Source organism: Aegilops tauschii, chromosome 4 (genome assembly GCF_002575655.3).
Source record: "Aegilops tauschii subsp. strangulata cultivar AL8/78 chromosome 4, Aet v6.0, whole genome shotgun sequence".
NCBI lineage: Eukaryota > Viridiplantae > Streptophyta > Magnoliopsida > Poales > Poaceae > Aegilops > Aegilops tauschii.
The window spans coordinates 4253495-4267634 of record NC_053038.3 but is presented as its reverse complement, the minus strand read 5'-3'; the positions used below and the strand labels follow the sequence as shown (position 1 = coordinate 4267634).

Genomic DNA, 14140 nt, shown 5'->3' with positions numbered 1-14140 from the left:
CAGGACGAAAAGCCCATTTTCTGTCATAATTTTTTGTCATAGAAGTAGGAGCCCACCACATCTATGATGATACCGGGTTTTGTCACAATTATCGTCATAGAAGTGTCATATGTATGACAGAAAAAATTCGTTCGGCCCAAAATGTCACGGATGTGTCTTTTTTTTGTAGTGGGCGCCGCCCGCCGCGCTGTTGGTCGACCACGGCGGAGATCGGGAGCCCCCTTTCTCGGCGGAGAGGCGGCGGCTTGGCTTGCGGACAAGCGATGGATCGCCTAAGGGAAGCGAGGAGTCCGAAGGCGAGCGACGAGGAAAGCGAGGCACGGAGCAGCAGGACGCTGGGCTGGTCGACGAGCTCCCGGCGGCGGCGCAGGAACCCTAGCGCGTGCGAGGGTACCGAGGAGAGGATGCTCGCGCGAGGAGGGGAAGGGGAGTGGTTCGTGCGTGGGGGTGGTTTTTTTTTGGCTGCGTGAGTGGGCGGGGGCAGCAGAGACGGAAAAAAGTCATGGAACAGGGGGAATCGATGGGATGCGGGAGGTGGGATCGAGGTCGAAAAAACCGTCTCTGGTGGGACGAAAATTGACCGGCGGAGACTACCAACTGCTCCATTAGAAGTAGAGATTTATCAAAGCCGTTTCTCCATAAAGGAGATGGCTTAGCTCATAAATATAAGATGTTTTGAATATTTCAATATGGATGGATGTGGCTAGAATAGCCATACTTTGGCCCTCGGGCGGTGAGCCGGAGCGGCGCCGCGCGACGTTCACACACTACTGGAGGAGACGCCCGTCGGACCGCCGGGTTTCCGGGTGTTCTCCCATGGGACCCCATCGTCAGTCCTACATGCATGGCGGATGCGCCCAGTCACGCCCAGACCGCCCCATATCCGCCCTACATTGTGGATTCATCATTGAAACCATTAGATTTGTGATGTCGTTTGAGTTTTATATTTTGAACAATGTACTTCAAATAATATTTATATTTGAACTACTTATTTCTACGCTCAATCCATATCGTTCTAGTCTTGAACTAATTCAGTTAAAAAAGGAAACAATAAAAAAGATTAGTCGGACAAATGGGAAAGACGAAATGGGCGCGTCCTTGTCCGAGCAGACAAACACGTCCGAAGCATATCTGAGACAAAATTAACCCATTGCAACTGGAGATACACTCTTAAGGATCAAATTTATTATGGTACCGTGTCATATAGGAGTACTTCAAAGTCAGCCGGCTTAAGTTCGTTAGAGGACCGCAGTCACATGCATGCATTTGGAAAACTTTGACAAAATTTGCAAATGGCAAAGAAGAAGCAGCCGGTCTCCGTCTCCGGTCACACAAAGTCTGGTGCGTCTGCACGTAACAGAGCCCGTGACAACGCTAGCTGAGACCATCTGACCGACGGACCGAGTCTATCGATCAGTCTCACGCACGGGCAGGCCGAAGATTAATTACTATCACCATCATATCATCCGTGTCACTGATCCAAATGAGAACTTACCCTGTATTTAGAAGAATTCAGAGCAGCATTAGCAGCCACAGCCGTCCTCCATTCAATTCGGTTAGGCCAAATCAAATCAAAGCCGCCGCATATGCCAATTCATTATTAGTAATACTATTATCCTAAAATCTCAAAAGGTATCCCTTATCTTAGTAGAAGCTACTCCCTCCGTTCCAAAATATGAGATCATTTCGGAACGGAGGGAGTACTTTTCCGGATATAAACTTCTCTTTGTCTAGCGGATTTCCTATAACTTAGTCCCTACAAATTTTCGTCCACAAATTTAAACAAGTTCATTGCATAATTCGACAACGGTGCCACATTAACGTCATACATAGAATAATTAAATTGTCCATTGCCTACTACATCGACACTGCATAAGCATTGAACTAGGTTAAGCATACTACCTAACTCTACTCGCCGTTGCCCTAAAGGTACTTTCAGAAGTCCGAGTTCCTCATCGGCGAGTTCATCAATCATCTCCTCATTCTTAGCTTGGAGGCAGGCGAGTCACTCGCGCTCACGGTCGATCGTGCACTCCTCCGCCATGGACTACAAAGAAGGCTTGGTTCTTGGCGAGGACCTCTGGGTCCTCCTTGAGGAGCTTGGCAAGCAACTCGACATCGGTGCAATCGGCCACGAGCAGCGCATCAGCATTTTGGTGCTCTTTTCCCTCATCCCGGGAGACGATCCAAATGACGGGAGGAGCGAGATCGACCGCGGCCACTTAAGCCTCACTCGCGCCCACAAAAGCGGCACACAACCACGGCTTAGGCATGCACCACCTCCTCCGGGGTGGCAGATGCGCCTTGCTACACGCGGCCCACGGCAGCGTCGCATATCTCCGCCCCAAACTTGCCCCGCGGTGGTAACAGACGTTGTGGTACTTCGGCGGCGACGACGGTTGCGATATCAACAGGGGAGCTCGGGTAGATGACGCTGGGGCTGGAAGCTGCAACCGCGAACGAAACTTGGGGCAAACGGTAGTGTTAGGTAAGATGCGGCGGAAGCGACTCAGGGAGACGCGGGGTCGAAGTCAAAGAAGACGACAGGAAGGGTATCGCGTGATCTGCGAGAGGTGGTGTTTGGCTCGGGAGATGGTGGAGCTTGACCGGTGGCCGTGACCTCAAGCTCGAGAAAGGCGGTGGCGGTGGCCCGAATCGGTGGCGGGGTAAGACCAAATAAGGGGTGACGGCAGCAATGTGGGCTAAGGTTTTGGGGAGGCGGTACCGGGTTTTATAGCCGGAGTTGGGCCAATCGACCAGTGCGCCACAGTCGGTAGGCCATGAATGCCGGAGGGGAGTAGTCTCCCTACCTTTTCTTTTTCCAAGAATACAATACCACTTTTAAAATTAATAATAGGCTAGAGAGCAAACATGGACACACACTTTTTTAGAAACTAAAAATTTGAGAAATCTGTTGGAGTAGATATCAGTTAAGCCCTCGAAACGATTCATCACTATTACTCCCTCCGTCACACAATATAAGATTGTTTTTTAAGCTAACTAGGGAGTAGTTTAGAGCAACTCCAACGCGGCAACCCATTTCGTCCTCCCACATCCGTTTGGGTGGTCGCGGACAAAACTGTTGGCCCAACGAGCAGATCCATTCCCAAACGTGTCCGCTTTGCGTCTGCGCGGACCCATTTCCTGCCCAAATTTGGGCCTGAAATGCGTCGGCGCGGACCGAAGCGCGTACCCTCGGTGTCCTCCGAGGCCCCACATGTCGGCCGGCCAACCACCTCATGCGGTCATAGTAAATGCGCCCACCTACTTCGGGCCCGCCTGGCAGTGGGTAGAAGCACCGCGTGCCCGTCCTTTTTAATGCAAGCGTGCAGCAGGGGCGGCTCATCCACTCCCACAGACGGTCCACATCTGGCAATGCCTGCTTCCTCACCGGCAACCAGAAACCCTAGCATCTGGACCCGGAGAGGAACCCCATTCCAGTGGTACCGCGCACGGCGAGGACGCATCGCGAGGAGGTTCGCCGGCGGCGCGAGCTCCTCACGGAGGACCAGCGCCTGATGCTTGCCTACGTGCCAGACTCCCGTAGTGGGAGCGCTGGTTTGTGCTAGAGCACGAGGAGGAGCGCCGCTACGGCGTCAACATCGACCACGCAGTGCCCCGCCGCCACCAAACGTCCTGCCGAAGGAGGAGGAAGCGAAGGCGACCTACCAGGCCGCGCTGGAGGCCACCATGCAGCATGCCCTGGAGGAGAGCCGACGCGAGGAGGATGTACGCACGTTGGGTCGGCATGGAGGAGGCCCTCGCACTGTCAGCGGCCGGCAACTGCGTCATGCCCCATCCGCTGCCACCACCGGCGGTTACTCCCCCGCCGAAGCCCGAGCCGTAGCCCACGGAGCGCCAGCCAGAGGTCTACCAGTGGACCGGCGTGGTTCGCGAGTGGGTTAGCGCGCCGCCCGTCTAGTACGGGGCGACACCGGAGCAGGAAGCCGCCCACCTCGAACATTGGAAGGCGCACCGGCCGGCGGACGAGCACGCCGTGGCGAGCGGGAGATCGAGCTGGAGCGCCGCCTGGCGCGGGAGGCGGAGGAGCGCATGGAGAGGGAGGTGGAGGAGCGTGCCCGTGTAGCGGCAGTGCAGCCGCCGCCACCAGGACAGCCTGCGCCGGCTGGACAGACGGCGCAGGCGGCGGTGCTGCATGGGAGAGCGCTTTCCCCTGGGCTGGGCCAGCGCCGGCGTTCATCGACCTCACCGGCCCCGGGGAGGAGGAGGACGACGACGCCTAGGGCAGCGTGCTGACAGCTTACTTTTTTTAGTTTATTAATGTTTAAGTGGACTTTGGCCGGCAGGTTGACCGGCCATTTATGTTTAATTATGCTTATTTTTCGCCCGCGTGTGTACGAAGTGTTTTTTTACGGCCGCTCGCATAATTGGGTCTGCCACCCGTTGGGCGCACCTACCAACCCAAATGAGAAAACGGACACGACCGTCCGCTTGGCCGGCCCGAACAGATAAAAAGCAAACAAAGCGCGCGTTCATTTCGATAGGCGCGTTGGAGTTGCTCTCGGTGGTAGTACTACCCATGACATCTGCAGCAGTCCCTTGACGTTGAGGTATCATGGAGCAGTACGTGCTACACTATGTTAATGTCATGGAAATTCCCTCGCTCGTTCGCTGGCTGCCTCTAATCAATAAACATCGGACCGGACCGTCGTCTTCCGCCGGCCGGCCGCTCGTGCTCATAAATTGCCGCCGGCAGCTTTCCTTCCCTCCGCCCTTTATAGTACACCACGCGTACTCTCCTAGGTAGACGACGACGGTTGACGGTCGTGAGATTTTCTCCTAGCTACCTACCTACGCATTCGCATCCGACGATGCGGAAGGACTTCTCCTGCTTCCGCGACGGCGCCGTCACCACCCTCGCCGTCGCCGAGCCGGGCTCCTCCGCCGACCGCCTCGACCGCTCGCTCCAGGCCGCCACCGCCTGCGTCTACCGGGTCGCGCTGGCCTCGCGCAAGGACCTGCTCGTCACCGTCACCTGGACCCGCCGCTCCGTGGTCACCACCTCCGTCGCCGACGCCGCTGCCGCCGGGGCCACCGGGCTCTCCGTCGCCGTCGAGGAAGTGCAGGCAGAGGCCTCCACAAAGCCGACGCTCCCCCCGTCGTCCGCGGTCGCCACGCCGCGGAGGGCGGCGGTGAAGCCCGCGGCCGCGGCGACCGCGCAGCAGCGGGTCGTGCACCTGATGCACAAGAGGCGCGGGACCCGGTCGTTCGTCACGGAGGGCGGCACGGCCGTGGCCGTCCACTGGGACACGTCGGAGGCCAAGTACGCGGCGGCCTCGCCGGAGCCCTGCGGCGGGGAGTACCACCTGGCCGTGGTGGCCGACGCGGAGCTCGCGCTGCTCCTCGGCAGCGGGGCCGCGCGGGAGGAGCTGTCCCGCCGCTTCGGCGCCGCCTCGCGCGCGGCCCTTGTCAGCCGGCGCGAGCAGCTCCGCGCGCCGTCCCCGTCGTCCGCGGAGGCGGCGTCGGTGGCGCACAGCACGCGGTGCCGGTTCCGGGACGGCGGGGCGGAGCACGAGGTGACGGTGCGCTGCCGCGGCGACCGGCGGGGCGCGTCGTCAAGGGGCGAGCACGCCGACGGGGAGGTGGCGGTGAGCGTGGACGGGAAGAGCATAGTGGAGGCGCGGCGCGTGGGGTGGAACTTCCGCGGCAACCGCACGGCCGTGCTGGGCGACGGCGCGGTGGTGGAGGTGATGTGGGACGTGCACGACTGGTGGTTCGCCGGGGGCGTCGGCGCGGCGCAGTTCATGGTGAAGGCACGCGGGCCCGGGCCGGCGGACGGCGGGCGGGTGTGGATGGACGAGGAGCTGGCCAGCAAGGGCCAGCCCCCCGCCGGCTTCTTCCTCCACATGCAGTGCTACCGCCGGTGACCGCCGAGATATTCCATCCAAATTGTTATTACTAGCTAGCTGTATGTATGCATGTACTCTGACCTCCGGTCGCCGTGATTCTCCCTCCGTCGAACACACAAAGCAAAAGAAGCCGCCATTTTTTATCCATCCGCCCGCCCAATTGACAAAGATCCCGTCCCTTTCCCGACGTTGATAGTTCATCATATCATATGGCGATTTGACTTCGGAATCCAAGAGCCAATCAAATCAAGAACGACCTGAGACATTTTTAGTTTTTTACCAGATCGACAAGGAGATCACCATCGGCATCATCTGACATGTGCTGCTAATTAAGCGGCTTCCAAATGGAGTAGTAGTGTGTTTGGCCGGGAAAGAGGTTGGGCTGCCTGCCTGCCTGCATCACCGATCGTGGTTGACTGCCGGCCTACCTCGGCCAGTCGGCCGGCATTACTGCGGGGAGCAGGCAGCTCGAGTCACGAGGCTGGCGGTCGCACGCTCACGGAGGCGTTGCGTTTGGCAGGGAGCGCTTTACGCCACTGATCTACTCTGCCTCGATCGGCCGGCCGCCATTAATGAACAGGCTCGGAGACGGCGTGCATGCATGCAGCTACCGGTGGATGGACGGACGGATGCCGGCCGCTCCGGCCGGGGCGGGTCGCGGTCGGCAGGTCGGAGCATTTAAGACGGCCACGGGCGCAGCTACGCTGCCGGTCGACGACGGCGGCCGCGCGCAGCAGACCAGATGGCGTCCGGTCCGGTCAGGTCAGTCAAGGGTTTGACCGCCACGTCGGGCTCTGAGTTTGGGCCCCACCGATCATCGACGGTACTACTAGTACTAAATTTGTGCCCCTGTAATCTCCAACCGGACCCTATTCTCTCCCATTTGTCCGGGAGGGCAACTCGGACGCCTCTTCGACCCAAAAACCGCAACCGATCAAACTCTTCATACCGGTCAAAATGTTGGGGTTGTTCGGCACGCCTCAAACACAGCCCATATATCTGGCATCACGACGATGACGAAGCCGCTCCGGAGACCTCAAGGGGGACAAACCGGCGAGGTCTGACGCCCCCTCGCTCCATCTTTTATCTATCTTAGTGTTTCGATGAACTTGGTGTGTCCAATCTTTTGTTAACTTGCTATCCTATGTCCTGTTGTAATTAAACTTGCTATGTATGATCTATGATCTATGCTATGTTGAATTTATCTTCCTACTCTTTTTTATCATGTTGCATGGGTTGTCTTGATTTGTGGTTCGGATATGAGGAGGATGGCCGCAGACATGGAGAAATGAGGGGTGATCAGGCGCTGTCGGTGGACATATATGAGGTCAAACTAGGACACTGTGCTTGTAGATGCTTTAAAACCAATTTGCTTTACGGAGTGGAGCTTCGATCTCTACTCCTTGTACCCCCACTTCCCTCCCAAACGCCCGGTGGACAGACCGAACACCGTCCAGACCAAAATAGTCACCCAATTGGACCCCCACCCCAAACTCAGCCCATGTGTTCGGGTTTGTCCCGCATCCCTCAAAGCTAGCTCATATGTGGTGTGGATGTGGGCGACCCGGACACGTCTGCCATCTTGACCGAAGGGACCAACCCCAAATTCATCCAAACCATCCCCAAATCTCGACCGACCAGCCCTTGCCCCCGCGTCGCCCTTTGCATAGCTCTGCGCGGTGTCTCCACCCTAGCTCCGCAACTATCCACAACACACATCGCCACCACCATTTCTCCCGTCTCTCCCGGGCGCCCTTCATTGCCCCGGGCTACGCCCCGGTATGTCCTACTCGGTAGGCCATGCAGCTAGCCTAACATATGTTTGACGAAATGTCGAAGTGGATTTTCTATAATATTTTGCTCATTTGTGGGCAAACGATGTATTCGTTGGACGAAGAGTTTGATTACAATGAGCTTGATAACTACATGTTCAAGGAGTTCATTGATTCACCGGATTTAGACATCAATGACGACGAAGATGCTGACATGATGGTCGCGATGATGAGTAAGCAACAATTTTTCTCAAGTGGGTGACCTTAAAGTTTATCAAACCAGCAGGAGCTTAAAAAACAACCAATTATCAGTACCTGTCGTGGATCTAAGACTAACAGTAGAATGGGGGGTAGGTATGTAGAGGCAAGATCCTAGCTATGGCGAAGTTGTACACATGAGTTTTACGAGTTCAGACCCTTCTCAGAAGAAGTAACATCCCTACGTCTCGGAGCCCGGAGGCGGTCGACTGGATTATGTGTGTGTGTGTGTGTGTGTGTGTGTGTGTGTGTGTGTGTGTGTGTGTGTGTGTGTTACAGGGGGTGCGAACCCTTGTCCCAGAGGAGGGGGGTGGCTTATATAGAGTGCGCCAGGATCCCAGCTCCCCTCCGTTACACAGGGTTCAATGTACATAAAGAGAGAGCGTTACAGGTAACGTCTGTAATAAAGTTCTATAAATGATCATTAAGTATACGAGTAAACGTCCGACCGTTGCTGCGCACAGTGGCTTTAGGTCTTCTGTACGTCGAGTGGTCCTTTGCATGGTCGAATGGTTTAGTGGTCGAGTGACCTAGACAAGGAGGGGTCTCCGAGTGAATGGTAGGTCGAGTGGATTGCACTCGACACCTTTGTTGGGCCCTCCCTATTTACTCTTGAACTTCTGTGCTTCTAAGACAAGGACCTTATGTAGGACGTATAGGTCAGGCCTATTACCCTACCCCAGGTCTATGTCCTCATCATTAGCCCCCGAATGGATTGAGGTCCGAGTGAAAAGAAGGTTGAAGTTGACCTTGCTTTGACTCTTGCTTTTCTCAAGAATTCATCTCTGAACGGAGGCCAGTGTTGGAACTTCGGCTTCGTTTCAGTCGCCTTGATCGATTCAAAAATTGCTGATTGGTTTTTATAACGTCACCCGTCGAGTGTTGACTTTGACATGAAATCTTTGGCGTGATCGGTTGTAGAGGATCCCGGATTTCGCGGGATTCGAAATTTTGGTGGAAGCGCGCCAGGCGGAGCGCGCCGTGGTAAGCGGAGTAGATAAACATGACGTTTCGATTTTCTTGCCACCTTTTTCGCCACGTATCCCGTGTGCGACTGTTGAGGGATTTGACAGGATCGCCCGGACCCACGCGTCAGCCACTCGGAAGTGGCCCTTTAAAAGCGGCGGGGCCGAGGCGTCCGCACTGTGCGTGCCCATTCTCCTTCTTCTTCCTCTTGCCCCTTCGTCCCATCCAGCTTCTCCACTCTCGACGTCGCCGCTCCGCCGCCATGGGGAAGGAGAAAACGGCGGCGCTAGAACGCGTGAAGAAGGCGACGGGGGCGGCGAAAAGCAAGAAGACGAATCGGGGATCTTCATCGCGCTCGGGGCTGCCGTCGGGTTGGATCCAGGGAGATTGGATCCGATCTTCGCTTCGGCAGGAAGACTTGGACGATATGGCCGAGTTAGGGCTGATCGTCCATGAGTCTACGCGGTTGCCGGAGGGGGAAATGGAGCCGCAGCCGCGACCGGGTGAGTGTGTTCTGCTCGCCACCCATGTCGACCGCGACTTCTCGCTTCCTCCAGACCCCTTCTTTCGAGGTTTCTTGAATTTCTTCGGGGCTCAACTCCATCATTTTACTCCCAACACCATCACATATCTTGCCGCATTCGTGTCCATGTGCGAGAATTTCTTGGGGTGTCGACCGCACTGGGGTCTTTTCAAGCACATTTTCACCATCCGCTCCCAAACAGTGAAGAAAGCGAACTCGAACGACGAGAAAACCCATGTTATCCAGATGTGCGGGGGCCTGGGTATCCAGAAGAGGAAGAGGAGTTCCTTTCCTTCGATGACTCTTTCTGAGTCGGTCAGGGGCTGGCAGTCGACCTGGTTCTACTGCCAGGATATCGTGACCCCAGCCAATCGACTGGACTTCCTCCTTTTTCTTTTGATCGTGTTCAGACTCCATCTTCGTTGAAAGTGACCGCCGTGGAGAAGGCGGAGACGGGCATGCTAGTCGAGAGGGTGGTGCAGCTGATCAACCAAGGTGTCACCAGCATGGATCTGCTGGAGGTGTTCCTCAGTCGGCGCATTCAACCGCTCCAGGCCCGTGACCACTCCATGTGGATGTACTCCGGGGCCGGTGACACTGCTCGGGTTCATCCAGAGGAGGTGCCGGCCAAAACGGTGGCCCAGTGGCTGAGGGGCATCACCGGGAACAAGGACAACCCCAGGGGCGCCAGGAGAGTCAACCCTTTCAGCGACAGCAACCAGCCAGACAAGGTTTGGCCGCTATAACCGATTGCATTTGGATGTGTTTTCCGACTATTTGTTAATCCGACTGATTTCCACTCGGCTTCTTGTCTTATAGATTTACACAGAGATGTACTCAATGCCCAATGGCGAACAAGCTTTGGAGCAGGACCATGAGGGCGAGGACAGCGCGGAGGAGAGCGGCGAATAGGAGTCACCAGCCGACGATGATGAAGACGAGAGCGACGAGTCAGACGATGAGGAGGTAGTCGACTCACCGACTCGTTCCGAACGTCGATCCAAGCAGCACCATGATCCCGCGGGCAGGCGCGGTAAGGCTGTGGCCTCGAGCACTCCATCTCAAAAGCGCGCTCGGTCTTCGACTCCAGAATTGGCTGAGAAAGTCACCAAGCAGCCCAAGATCAATCCCTCAAAGGCTCGGAAGACCTTGCCTAGAATCAAGATGGATGTTCCTGTTGCTTCTGGGTAAATGTTCTTCCCGTATTTTCTTGTTCCGATTGATTCTCTTGTACTGACCGAGTGGATGATGAACCTTTAAAGCCCGACCTCTGCCGCGACCGATATGGATATCGACAAGGTCCCAGACGACGAGGAAACCGATGACGCAGCTACCTCCAAAGCCAGTAAGTCTGCCCGACTCGAATTTATTTGGACGACTGGATTGTTTGCCAGTTGTCTCTCTGATTTTATCTGTTTGTTGCAGCTCCACGAGACATTGTTGTGCTCCCGGACGATGAAGAAGAAGTACCGCTGAGGGGAAGGAGGAGGAGGGACAAGTAACTGAGAGGGAAAGCGCCTGAGGTTCGGGTTCCTCAGTCGACTGTGATGCCTGGGACGGCGGTCGAGCGATCGACAGATCCGGCTCGCACCAACGTCACTTTCGCTATCCCGCTGTCGACTGATTGCCCATCAGGATCAGCTGCTCAGACCCCTGTTGCACCAATACAACACGCATCAGACCTAGCGGCTGCTTCGACTGCTCTGCCATCATCGCTTTTCACTGCGTATCAAACTCCAGACGACCCACCGAGTGCCGCCAAGGAAGCTCTTCTTCAGTTGAACCTTGTGATGGGGCAAATGAAAGTGGTGCATGAGGCCAGTCAGGTGGCCTTCAACGCTGGAGCTGCTCTGCAGACCAATGTACAGGTTAGTTGATTTCCGATTGATCATATTCCTCGTCCGATCACCCACTGGGGTGTGACTGTTTTGAAGTTGCACAAGTCAATTTGGGTCGACTTGAATTGAATCTTTGAACCAGTGGGGGCACTCTGAGTGCACCCACTGGGTGTAGTCCCCGAGACCATAGTTGACTGCGGGCAGTCGACTGTGGTCTGAGAATCTGAATTTTGTCATTCGGCCTGGGCGGACCAGGTCGAATGGAACCAGAACCAGTGGGGGCACGCTAAGTGCACCCACTAGGTGTAGTCCCCGAGACCGTGGTTGACTGCGGGAGTCGACTATGGTCTGAGAACGGCTTTTTTTACAACTCGCGCTGGGCAGACCATGCCGAGTGTTTACTCAAAACAGTGGGGGCACGCTAAGTGCACCCACTAGGTGTAGTCCCCGAGACTGCCGTTGAATGTTTGGTTCGTTGGTAGTCTTAGAGTAACTATCACTGTGATGTCTTTTTATTTCAGTCGACTGATATGTCTTATGTATTGACCACAGAAATCTTGTGATCTCGGTGCCCAAATTTCTACACTGAACAAGCAACAAATCAGCCTTAACCTTGATCTGGAACTAGCCAGGAAGAATCTCAAGACTGCTCATGACGAAGTAGCTGCCATGGGAGGTAACCAATCGTCAATTGTCAATCTCACTACTGGCACTTTTCCTTTCCATTTTTTGAACCGAGTGACTCCACTCGAGCAGATGTATGTAGTGAAAACCGTCAACTCCAAGATCGTCTGAAGAATGTTATTTCTTTAGAGAAAATGAAGCAGGCTTTGGAGAAGAAGGATCTGGATCTTGCTGCTGCATAGAAGGAAGCGCGAGAGAAAACGGCACTTGCTGACAAGAAGCTTGCTTCAGTCGGCAAGCTAGAAGAAGAGAACTCCAAACTGAAGACTGCTGTTTCTGACGCCAATCGGGAGGTCGAACGACTGAAGCAAGACAAAGACCAGCTGACTGGTGAGATTGGCAGCCTCAAGGCCAAGAAAGGCGAGTTGGAATCATATCTGGGCCAGCTTGCTGCGAAACTGGTCTTAAAACTTGAAGGTAACTGACGTTCGACTGACTATGTTATGGTCGATTGACAAGTCTTATTATATTGTCGACTCACCATCTCTGTTGGAAAAGGCAGTGCCTAGGAGGCGCTTAGGCACGCCTAGGCGCTAGGCAATGGCCCAACGCCTCGCCTAGGGCATAAGCAGAAGTCTAGGCAGAGCAAGTAAGAAATTGTCTACCCAAGCAACAAATCATGCCATATTGCACTGATATGCCAAAAGGGCCATATTCCAATCATAGTAGTTGGTCGTTAACATACTTATATGCCCTAAATTAATAAAATACACATATAATAACCACATATACACCCCAACAGTAAATATTATATAATCACCTAGGCTACGCCTAGGGCGCTTAAGCACCGCTTAGGCACTAGGCGAAGGCCAACCGCCTCGCTTACGCCTACCGCTTTTTCCAACCTTGCTCACCATTTACTCGACTGTACAGAACTCTGCCAGGACTTTGAAGCGAAAACTGGGCGGGTCGAGACGGGTCTCGATCCCATAAATTGTCCAGTCAAAGATGATGTTGCAATGAATGTGCTGCGGTTGGAATCTCGCATGGACAGCGCGGTTGCTTATCTTGCCCGCCTGAAGGCGGCAATGACTCGGGTTGATGCTGAACTCTGGCCTCAGGCGGAACTGTATCAAGACCTCGAGTCTCTGATGGCTCGACTGAATCAAATACCTGACCAAGTGCAAGAATGGAAGAAGTCATCGGCTCACTGTGGCGCTGATGTCGCGCTGTCTCTGGTCCGAGTGCACTGCAAGGACGTCAAAGAAGACAAGCTGGCGGAGCTCAAGGTTGCTAACACAAAGAGGCACACTTTCCAGTCCTTCATGAACACTTTCCTTGACGCCGCCACTCGCATTGCGGACATCATAGACCTTGACAGTTTCTGCGACCCAGCCAGTCCTTCTCCTGACAAGTGACCAAAAAACATTATGCTCCACCTTTATTTGCCTCGGAATGCCGAATGATTGTGTAATTGTTAAACTTCTTCGGGCTTGATGCTCGAGTACTTTTGATCCATTGTCCGGAACCTTAGGATTTATCTGAACTTGGTTTATCTCTGAATATGCTTGTGTTTGCCTTCGAGTGGAATTTTCTCTTCACTCGAAATAATCTTTGTACTTGAGATGCAGCTCTGAGGAGGAGATCCCAGTCGACCTATACCTCGTCGTCCTTGCGGACGACGATGGAGCGTACATTGTACTTGTGGCGTAGCTCCGAGGAGAAGGTTGCAGTCGACCTGCACCTCGTCGTCCTTGCGGATAGGGATGGAGCGCACGTTGTACTTGTGGCGTAGCTCCGAGGAGAAGGTTGCAGTCGACCGGCACCTCGTCGTCCTTGCGGATAGGGATGGAGCGTACGTTGTACTTGTGGCATAGCTCCAAGGAGAAGGTTGCAGTCGGCCTGCACCTCGTCGTCCTTGCGGATAGGGATGGAGCGTACGTTGTACTTGTGGTGTAGCTCCAAGGAGAAGGTTGCAGTCGACCTGCACCTCGTCGTCCTTGCGGATAGGGATGGAGCGTACGTTGTACTTGTGGCATAGCTCCGAGAAGAAGGTTGCAGTCGGCCAACACCTCATCGTCCTTGCGGATAGGGATGTGTTTCAAACTTAGGCGAGTACTGGACTGCAGCTAAGCCCCCGAGTGGAGGGTTGCTCACCACTCGGTAGGATTTTTCAAACTTAGGCGAGTACTGGACTGCAGCTAAGCCCCCGAGTGGGAGGATTGCTCACCACTCGGTAGGATTTTTCAAACTTAGGCGAGTACTGGACTGCAGCTAAGCCCCCGAGTG

The 14140-nt window shown here is 54.9% G+C and overlaps 1 protein-coding gene across 1 annotated transcript; it reads left to right on the top strand.

Annotated features, from left to right (window-relative positions):
• Positions 1-4566: 4566 nt before the first annotated feature.
• LOC109777481 (uncharacterized) lies at positions 4567-7074 on the top strand. Its single transcript, XM_020336111.4, has one exon. The coding sequence runs from the start codon at positions 4833-4835 to the stop codon at positions 5886-5888; it is 1056 nt and encodes a 351-aa protein (XP_020191700.1). The 5' UTR covers positions 4567-4832; the 3' UTR covers positions 5889-7074.
• The last annotated feature ends 7066 nt before the right edge of the window (positions 7075-14140 follow it).